Below are 11,089 nucleotides of genomic sequence, written 5' to 3' on the forward strand. Positions count from 1 at the left end.
AAAAAAAAATCCTAAAATTCATACAGAACTACAAAAGACCCTGACTAGCCAAAGCAATCCTGAGCAAAAAGAACAAAGCTGTAGGCATGACACTACCCAACTTCAAGATACCCTATAAAGCTATAGTAATCAAAACAGCATGGTACTGGCATAAAAACAGACACATGGGCCAACAGAACAGAATAGAGAACCCAGAAATAAATGCACATATTTACAGCCAATTGATTTTTGACAAAGGCACCAAGAATGTAAAATGGGGCTAGGACTGCTTCTTCAGTAAATGGTGCTGGGAAAACTGAATATCCATAAGCAGAAGAAAGAAACTAGACCCCTATTTCTCACCACATACCAAAATTGACTCAAAATGGATTAAAGACTTAAATGTAAGAACTGAAACTATAAAACTACTAGAAGAAAACATAGGGGCAAAAATTTTATGGAGAAGACTTCTAAAAGCACAAGCAACAAAAGCAAAAATAGACAAATGGCATTACACCAAACTAAAAATCTTCCACTCATTGAAGGGAATAACCAACAGAGCAAAAAGGTAACTAGCAGAGTGGGAGAAAATATTTGCAGACTATTCATTTGACAAGGGATTAATATCTAGAATATAAAAGGAATTTAAACAACTCAACAGCAAAAAAAAAAACCAACCCTAAATAACCCAATTAAAAAATGAGCTGAATAGACATTTCTCAAAAGAAGACATCAAATGGACAACAGGTATATGAAAAAATGCTCAACATCACTAATCATCAGGGAAATGCAAATCAAAACCACAATGAGGTATTTCCTCACTCTGGTGAGACTGGCTATTATCAAAAAGACAAAAAACAACAAATGCTGGCAAGGATGTGAAGAAAAGGGAACTCATACACTGTTGATGGGAATGTAAATTAATACAGCCATTATGGAAAACAGTATAGAGATTCCTCAAAAAACTAAAAATATAACTACTGTATGATCTAGCAATCCCACTGCTAGATATTTATCCAAAGGAAAGAAAATTAGCCACTGAAGAGATATCTGCACCTGCACATTTATTGCAGTACTGTTCACAATAGCCAAGATATGAATCAACCTAGATGTCCATTAACAGATGAATGATAAAACGTGGTATAGATACACAAAATGAAATACTACTCAGCCATAACAAAGAATGAAATCCTGTCATTTGCAGCAACATGGATGAGCCTGGAAGGCATCATGTTACAGGAAATAAGTCAGGCACAGAAAGATAAACACTACATGTTCTCACTCATATGAGGGAGCTAAAGGAAAAAAAAGCTGAGCTTATAGTAGTAGAGAGTAGAACTGTGGTTACTAGAAGCTGGGAAGGGAAGAGGAAATTGTGCTAATTATCCTGATTTGATCACCACACATTGCCTAAGTGTATTAAAATATAACTGTACCCGATAAATATGTATACTCAATACATGACAAAAAATAATGAAAAAAGAAAAAAATTATCATTCTGGTTATTATTTTACATGTTTTTACAGTTGTAATCAAAGTATACAAGCCATTTTATATCATTTTCATTTTACATCATAGTGTATTAAATGCATTTTTCCATGTAATAGGTGCCATCCATTCTTTGTATTAACCAACTTTTATGTCTCTATAACCTCCATCACATGCTGGCCCATGGAGCACAGTGGCCAGCTAGCTATTACTGGTAATGGAGAGGGTATTCTCGGTGCCTCTGCCCAAGCCATTGCTTATAGGTTTACCTTTGGTAAAATTTTTTAAGACACTCACTTGGCCTTAACCTTTCGAGATTCTCTTCGCTTCTCCTGCTGAAGCTGTTCAATTTTCTGTTGCATTTCTTCTTGTTTGGAAGTGATGGCCTGGATCATTGACATGGCATTGCTCAGCTCTTCCTAAAAAATAAGACTTGCTATGTGTTAAACTGGTGCAAGGGGTAAAAAGTATATAACACAATATCTAGTACAACATAAACTTATATTTAACATTTAATATATATTAATTTATATATTCATATGTATTAATATTTAATATTGTTTATTTGTTTATTCTTTGAATAAATGAATGAGAGATAAAAAAATTTACTCCCATTGTGGCCTTTAATTTTAACACAGAGTGTCAAAAAGAAAAAATGTGTAATACATATTTTCCTATGATAACTAGTGAATGGTTCAAAAGAAAAATTCTTATATTTGGCTGCTATGGAAAAAAGCAAGTTTTCTTCTCCTGTTGCTAATCCCAAGAATATCTTTCCACCAGAGAAGTAGAAAAGGAGCCTACCTTGAAATAGTTTAATGAATTTTTCATCTCAGTAACCTTTTCTTCCATGGAACACCTGCAGCTCTTAACCTTCTCTTCCAAAGCATATTCTCCATGTTGAATTCGGGACAGCTCTTGCATTGCTTCTGTGAAACCAGTTTTGAGTTCGGAGGCTAGTGCCTGCAACTGAATAATACATGAAAAGTGAATTGAATTTGCTAAAAATTATTATAAATGGCACCATTGGCCCCTTGAATTTTTCTTGTGTTTAAGAAAGCAGGCTCCTAAACACCCGCAGATCTCATTTACTAGTATACTTATATTTGGACAACTTAAAAGAACCTTGGCCTCATTCATCTAGGGAAAAGAGTGTCTGCTTTATACAGTACATAATGAAGCTTGATTAGTGACAAGAAAGCAAGCAATCAATTAAGTTTACAAGTATTCTCCTGCAAGCTATTGTTTATTTAGAAACACTTGATTAAAATGAGATTTACTTGAAAAGCAACACATGTATGTAAAAGATCATCTTGATCCAGTAACTCTTCGAAGTCTGTGAAAGAAGGGATGGGTTATATTCTTCCTGGTTGTTATGAGAGGATAAAGAAATTCAGTTCTTTTTTCCTTAAGAAGTTTTTAAAAATTAAGATAAAAAGAGTAATAACTAAGTATAACTGAGAATTTCTTTGAAAGGGAAGAAGTTTATATTTATATACATTCTTGGATGACATCATGGAAAAGGAGGTAATGGCATTTTCAGTGAAAGTGGGCTTTAATCCCTAAGGAAGGCACAGAGATATGTACAACGGTAGGAGCTTAGCATGTTGTTGACGGTGATATGACTTGTCTTCAGCAGTCCAGCCTGGTCATGCAGGGGTGCACGCATTACACTTCTATTGCCAACTTCCACAGCATGAAAAGGATGTCAATTTTGGAATCAGGTACGATACAAATCTTAGCTCTCCCCTGCAGATATTAACATCTTAGGCAAGTTGGCTAACTATTTTGTAGCAGTTTCCTCATCCATAAAATAGCTATCATAATATCTATTTCACAGGGTTATCTTGACAATTAAATAAGCAAACATAGGTAAGTTTCCTATCACAGCACATGCTTGGTACATAGGTGTTCAAGAAATTTTAATTCTTCTCCCCCTTTACATGGCAAATCAAAAAGTTAGCCACAAACAGAAATGTGGAGAAAATGGAGCACTTCTAAAGTTTAGTTTTATTTATTGAACAAATAAAAAAAGCATTTCAACAGACAGAAAGTTAAAACAATAATAATAATAATAATGATAGGATAAACAATTACTTTCTTGACATTTATGATCTGACATTCTGCTAAGTAGAGGAACTCTTAGCTCAATGTCTCTCTTTAACACAGAACTGTCTAGAAGGTTTATTCTATAATTAAAAATACACTCCAAGTATTGTTACTTTAAAGGAATGAAAATTGAAGTCCAGGTACCTTAACACAATTTCTTCAAATGTGTATTTCTAAACATTTCTAAACATTTTCAGAATTAGGTTATCCACCTTGCAGTGGTACCTCCCACTATAAAGTGACTTAATCTCCTCCATCATATTTTTAAAATACAGGGTTTTGTGGTTAACTATGCTTCACAAAGAATTTCTTTCTAGGGTTGGGAGTAGGGAGAAATAAGAAGAGACAAAGAGATCATTTTGAGGAAAAAACCAGGACCTGTCAAGTGTTTGGGGCTGCAAGATGAGAAAATAACATGCTCAATCTGTTTTTCATTCCAACCATTTTTAGTTATAATTAATCATTGTGATGGATTTGGGCACATGTCCTAACTCAGACATCATGATGGATTAAATCACTAAATCAACTACTTTCTTATCTGGTCATTTTCATTATGTAAATTCATCTTCTGTGAACAAAATGAACAAGATGGATGGGTGTATAATGTCAAAGCAAAATCTATGCAAGTTTTAAAATTGAAGGAAGGAAACCTGACATTCATTCCAGTTCCCTGCAATTCACTTAGGTTTCCTCCTTGGAAAAAAAAGGGAACCACTCTCCAACAGAAATAGGTTTCATTATCACTGCTCCCTTAGGTGGATGTGTGGAGTTTTCCCTAAAAGCCAAAAGGTAGTAGCAGAGTCCTAGGGAAAAAGACTTTTCTTCACCTGTAGAACACCCCAGTTATCAAAAAATTAAAAACTATTGGGATTTCCCCCTAACAGCCAGCTTATATAGGAACTCTGGGAATTCTGAAACTATTTTGAGCTATGAGCCCACTTCCTCCCCCGATATTACTTTGAGCCTCTTGTGTACCTGCCACTGAAGTAATGCTACTGCTTTATAAACAGCTTCACCACCACTGACCAGCCAGGGCGGGGAAGCCATTGTGAGCACAATCACACACCTGAGACAACATGTCACTTTTAAGATGTTTAGGGTTCTTAATATCTCTAGCTGCTACAGACTGGTTTTCCAATACCAACTTGACCACTCCCTTGTGAATAAAAAAAGACTCGAAAGACATGGTCTTAACATCTTTGCTCTGCTCTCTCTTCAGCTTCCTTGTTTGACAGCCCACAGCCCACCCCCAGGATTAGAAACGGGTGTCTACCTTGTTCTCCAGCGAGTTGAACACGTTCCTCATCTCGTTGATTTTTTCATGAAGCTGCTCTAGAGAGGTAATGATCCCTCCATCCTGCCGTTGGAGGCGGGCTCCCACTGGAGGTAGGTTCAGGGAAGACTTGTACTTCGAAGCCTAGGGTACCACAGAGGGCATCTTAGGCTCAAAGAAATAGGGGAGAGGAGTCCGAATTTTTCCTATTTCCTGCTTTTAATTTCTGTTTCTCAATTTTCTTTCCTTTCTTGGCTTCTTAACTCTTCTTAAGATGAATTTTAGCCAATGTCTTCCACTTTTTTTTTCCACCAAAGATCCCTCAGGCCTCAAACTAAATTTTCATTATATCTAAGTTGTTTTTCACACAGATTTTCCCTTCATTTCTTCCGCATTACCAAGGTCTACTACTATGCAGCAAATTCAGGGGACTGGGCCTGTCCCTTCAGAACTCTGCAAAGCCGTAAATGCTAAGGTTGGGAAACTTCTACAAAGCATGCCAACTTCCCACAACACTTGACTCTGTAAGAGTGAAAGCCCAGGTGTTATGAAGTAGCACCTGATAGCAAGGATGCCAAGGTAATTGCTTTGGTTTCCCCCTAAACCAGAGTCACTGCAGAAGAAACCTGGTTTTTCTGCCAACTTCCATCTTCCAGTTTTAGTCCTCTTTCTTGATCCCCAAAAATGCAATGATTTTAAAACACAAAATGTGCAGCAAGTAATTTGAATTTTAAGAGTAAATTTCCCAAATCCACTCCTCTACATTCTCTGTGGAAGTTGGCCCTTAAAGTCATTCTTACAAGGCCCTCTGGAAGCTCATGCGAAGCCTGGTGTGCTGGAAATTTATCTTACTGATCCCTGGATCCACCGTGGGCCCAGAGTTCATTTCTCTGGTGTTAGAAGAACATTCCTCAATGGCAAAAAGAGACCGAGGCTCAACCAGGACTTACGAATCTTAGAAAACTTTCGATAGCAGTTTTGATGATGAAACCTATTACTGTAGGACTGGTTCCCATAGTTTTTCAATTAGAAGTATTTTTGGCACATAACTTATTTTCTTAAATTATTTTCATTACAGAAAAAAATAAAGAAGAAAAAGAGAATCATCCCAAATCTCATTACTTTCACATAATCTTTAATTTTCATATTTCCGTCTCTTTTGTTCTATGCATATAAATGCAGATATTTATATGGTTGAAATCACACTACAATATATACATCTTGTAGATATCATTTATTCATTCATTCAGCTAATATTTATTGTGTATGTATTATATGCCAGGTTCTGTACTTCACGCTGAGAATACAATAGAGAGTAAAATGAACTAAAATTCCTGCCCTTAGAGCTTACATTCTAAATGAGGAGACAAACAATAAAATTTTTTTAAAAAGTTAGTATATATGATAATGTCAGGTAGGGATGGGATCTATCAAAAAAATAAAATAAGGAGATAGAGAATTGCTGAAATTTCATCTTTTGCTTCAGATACTCTCCCCTCTAGCATAGAATGTATTTTATTATAGTTAACTCCTCCTCACTTCCCTCCTTTCTTTTCCTCTTCTTTCTTTACTTCTCCTTCTTCTTCTTCTTTTGGTTAAATGTTGCTTGGAGTAAACAGATTGGGGCTTAGGAAGTGTGCTTTGAAAACAAGGATGGGGTTATAATAGCATCACAGAGGTCATGTAGACCAACTTCCCTTCCACTGCTTCATTTGTTCCATTGTGAACAGATGTACTTGGGTTCAGGATACAATAAGATAATGAGGCCACCCCACTGCAGCTATATTTAGTCAATATTCAGGGAGTGACCTACATAAAATCTATAATAGACTTTAAATCATACCTGAGTTTAAAGAGGTACTCACACTCATTCAAATGCCATATGCAGGTCAGAAGTGAACAGAGGGAAGGTGAACAGGAAAAACATTTGGAGGTCTTGGGCAGAACACCTGCTCCTGCTTCCAGGCCTTTGTTCAAGTTGGTCCCTCTGCTTCAAATAACCTTCCCTATATCTACTTGTCAAATGATCAGTGGTCCTTAAGTGCCTAGCTGAAATCTTCCAGTCAGCACTAATTCACTCCTCCCCCATAGAATTGTATTAATGCCTCTGTTGTAATCCTTTCGACGGACTACCTTGTATGCGCTATTTATTTTCCAGGTTGTGGACATTTAAGAATAATGAAAATGTCTGTTTCTTCTGTTAATCTCCCATTAGGTTAAGCAGTAGACTTTGCACATAAGACTACCTTGTATGAGCTATTTATTTTCCAGGTTGTGGACATTTAAGAATCAATGAAAATGTCTGTTTCTTCTGTTAATCTCCCATTAGGTTAAGCAGTAGACTTTGCACATAGTAACTGCTCAATAAATATGCATTAAATTGAAATGAAGCTGTTTCCTCCACCACCTCCCATAGCTGGTCTGAGTCTAGGAGAAATATAATTTAAAAACGTTTTCATAATCCTGAGTTGGCTTGCCCTAATTGGGCCCACAGCGATCTCTCACACATGATATTTCTGGGAACTAGCTGTTATTTTCACTTTACTGTCACAACAAATCTATATGACATTTCCCCTAAACTATCTGCTCATTTGGACTCCTATATTTTTGCTTGGGAGATCACTCTTTTTCCTAATCACTAGGGCTCAAAACCTTAGAGCCAACTTTGAAAGCACCCTTTCTCCCAACCCCCACCAAGTCCTGTCAATTCTTCCTTGTTATGTATTCCAGAAAACACTGCCTGAAACCCAGAGAGAAGCATGGGTTTCCCTAGCCCAAACTGCTTTTGTATTACAAATTATGTCAGAATAAACTTCTGTGATTTTAAACAACAGAAATTTACAGTTGGAAGATAGAAGACAAATAAATACTAGGGCCAAAGCAGCCTGATGTGACTCTTGTTGCAAAAATGTTTTGCAGAAATTCCATCTCCTTGTAAGTTAAATTATTCTCATTGTTTAAAGGAGCTTAAAACATTTGTCTATGACCATATTTGAATATTTGTAATGTTAACACCCTTTCAATGATCAATTTTCCCTGCTAAAATAGCAAATTAAGCAAAACAGATCTTGCTCTCCTCCTCTCTGATGGAAATGCTCTTGTACAGTATGATGGCCATATTGATGGTCGGGGTGGGAGAGACAAGCAGATAGAGGTGGAAGCAGTAGTGCTGCATTTTATAAACTGGAACACTTGTTCTTCAATAATCAGTTCTGTCAAAAGTACAACATGCCCCGAAGTCTCTGCCCTGCCTATGTCACTGTCTTGTTAAGAGAATAAATGCAATGATGCAGGCTGAAGCACTTGTGAGCACTCAAAATCTCTACACATAAAAGACAGTCACCACTATTACACATGGGAGCATTCAAAGCAATCTATTTGTCTTTACCTGGTAAATCTGTGTGGAAGGATTATTCACCGGCATGTGTTCATTCTCTCCTGTAGAGAGAAAGAGCTTTGTTCAATTAACACAACTCATTCTATCCCTATCCTCTTCAGATACATGCAGGGAATAAGGGAATTTATAGGATCCTATGTCTGTGCCTGAATGACAAGAAACCAATGGTTCAAGAGGAACAAAAAATAAGCTGGTACAGGTGATTGTAGTAGAAAACCATGTTCTACCATAGTGGGAAAGTTTCTCAGCCAAACTGAATGATTAGTAGCCATTAAATGGCCAGAAGGGAATTCCCAGGAAATGTCTCCCTCATGTTCTTAAGTTTACCTGCAAAGACAGTTCTATAGTCAGGAAGGCACCTGTCCAGTTGTCACTTATTGATCTCAGAAGGCCTACCTAAACTGTCCCTTATTTCTCCTACCTCTGATCCTTGCCAAAGTTCTGAACTCTGCCCTACCATCACTGCCAAGATCACCTAAGGGACTCTGGCTGTCCTCCTGGGCAAGAGAGCTGATAGAAGAGAATTGTCAATGGAAAGGTTCTGGGAAGGATGCAGGCAAAAAATATAAAAAAGTATTGTCAACATTAGACACCAGGAAACATAGGGCAAACACAAAGAAAGTAGTAGGTTGTAAAAACCACTTACAACCTGGGGAGAAAAAAAGACTGGCCTAGAATGTTCCTTTCAGAACCACGTTGGTTGACCATGAAGATGAGGCATCCATGCAAAACATCCAGCTGGTTGCTCATCCATTTTGCTACTTCTCCATTGTGTCACACTGTATGAATCAGGAAATTTATAGATGAAAACCCTGGTAACAAATATTTCATTGTGTGGATGTGTAAACCGTTCTCCTAAGACATGCTGGTATAGGAAACCCCTCCTTTGAGGAACCAGCCTCAGTATGTTGAGGTCATAAACAATATATAACTTCAGCTCAGAACTTGTACATGCAGAAAACTGTCCCTATACAATCCAGATGGTTTGAGATTACCAAGGCTCTCCACACAAACTTGAGCAAAGATTATTTAGCTCATTTTATACTGTGTCTCAACAGCCCGGTATTATGGCAAGAATCAGGACTTGGAAACAGAGACTAGAATCCCAGACCTAATTTTGACACTTTGTAGTTATAGCTTGACTTCTCTGTGATTGTTTCCTCATCTGTAAATTGGAGATGATAACAGAACCTATTTCGATATGGTTGCTTCTACATGGTGAAGATAAGAAGAAAAAGCACTTATGCTTCTAGGTTGGCCTAGATGGTGTTGGATGTCTGTTAGTTGAATCTGTGCACGTTGTTCTGAAACAGTCCTAAAGTTATTGCTAAGAAAAATAAGATAATGACTTAGACCAAATTATATACAAGTACATAGCATTTCCTATTTCTTAGTACCAAGTCTGAATTATAATTGGTCATTATAAGATGATAGGGAAATGAGAATAGTTGAGTTAACAAAGTGTCATGTTTTGAGACAGTGGTCAAGACAAGATTCAAACCTATGTTTGTTGATCCCAAGCCCTAAAGCAAGACTTAGGAAAAATCTGACCTTGCTTTGTTTTGGTTTTTTCCATGGTGCCTGTTGCTTCTCTCCTCCAGCTTCTTCTTCAACATTGCATCATCATTGTCCTGGATCAGGCCACCTCCTCTTCCCTGCACCTGTCAATTGAAATGATGAGTAAGGGACAGCAGGTAGAACTGGTGAAGAAACTAGACTTACTTTATTGTTAACTTAAAAAAATTGAAATGAACACAATTTGAGGTTTATGTAATTTCAGAAGAATAAAAATATTAAGTTGAGTAAATACTTAGCTTAAAACTTAAAGGTAAATATCATTTTGTGAATAGTGTGAAATTTATTACTTAAAATTATGGTAGTTTTTTAATAAGCTACATTCTTTTTTGGATCAAATTAATTAATTCAGACCCATTGATCTTATTACCAGGTTATAGTTTAGGGAAATTACTTTAAGAAGAAAATACTTGAGGAACTATGAAGGATAATACACCTGTTTCTATTTTATTAAATAGTAAGTTTCTTGATGGCCTTGTCGCCACTTTCAGCAGCTGGTAGACTTCTTTGTACACAGGAGATGCTTATCAAATGTGGCCTGTGATCATTAGACATGAAACTGTAGTTTAAAATGCAATCTAAGAAATGACACACAGTCAGTGTTGTGGACATGGCCCTCTTTTCAGCCATCCAGCATTTTAACCTCTTCTTATGTTCGGGGAATTCCCCTACCTTATGCGACTTGATCAGATGCTTCCCACTATAAAGGCTGAAAATGCCCAGTTCTCCTAGCCTCCCTTGCAGCTAAGGTATGATGGACACATGACCTAGAACATTCCACTCAGATGACCACCCCAGTAGTCACCAGCAGTTGCAGAAGATTTCCTAAAGCAGGTATACTTGATATACTTTCTAGTTTCTAAGAAATAGACAGAATTGCACAGATGACAGTGGCAGCAAGGATAGTGGTGGTGACTATTATCTGGTACAGACATTCTAGGAAACTCAAGCTGCTGCTTGTGGTGCTTTCCTCAACAGTTGTGCTATATAATTTGTGGCACTGAGCTGGCCACATAATCCGAAACTTGATTCTCCAGTCTCCCTGTGATTCTACCCCCTATCCTTTCAATAGATTCCTTTGCTGCTTAAATCAGCCAGAGTTGTTTTCTCTTGCTTGCAACTAAGTAACCTGATTGAAACAATCAAAATATATCAACACTATGCAAGACTGAGAAAACACAAGTTTAAACTTTGTTCATCATTCTAAAAAAGACAAATCTATTATACAGTGACAAAATGCAGATCAGTAGTTGTCTAGGGCAGAAGGT

At 37.1% G+C, this 11,089-nt stretch overlaps 1 protein-coding gene across 1 annotated transcript in view; it reads right to left on the reverse strand.

Moving 5' to 3' along the window:
* Positions 1–9,822, reverse strand: part of ARHGEF33 (Rho guanine nucleotide exchange factor (GEF) 33) — a 50,002-nt gene extending 40,180 nt beyond the window's left edge. Inside the window, exons 1-4 of the mRNA XM_008575618.1 lie at positions 9,798–9,822; positions 8,238–8,287; positions 2,272–2,436; positions 1,765–1,886 (exon numbers count right to left, since the gene is read on the reverse strand). Of these exons, the coding sequence (XP_008573840.1) occupies positions 1,765–1,886; positions 2,272–2,436; positions 8,238–8,287; positions 9,798–9,822 (362 nt within the window). The remainder of the gene's footprint in view (positions 1–1,764; positions 1,887–2,271; positions 2,437–8,237; positions 8,288–9,797) is intronic.
* Between the last annotated feature and the right edge of the window lie 1,267 nt (positions 9,823–11,089).

This window comes from Galeopterus variegatus, unplaced genomic scaffold, assembly GCF_000696425.1.
Source record: "Galeopterus variegatus unplaced genomic scaffold, G_variegatus-3.0.2 Scaffold1217, whole genome shotgun sequence".
Taxonomy (NCBI): Eukaryota; Metazoa; Chordata; class Mammalia; order Dermoptera; family Cynocephalidae; genus Galeopterus; species Galeopterus variegatus.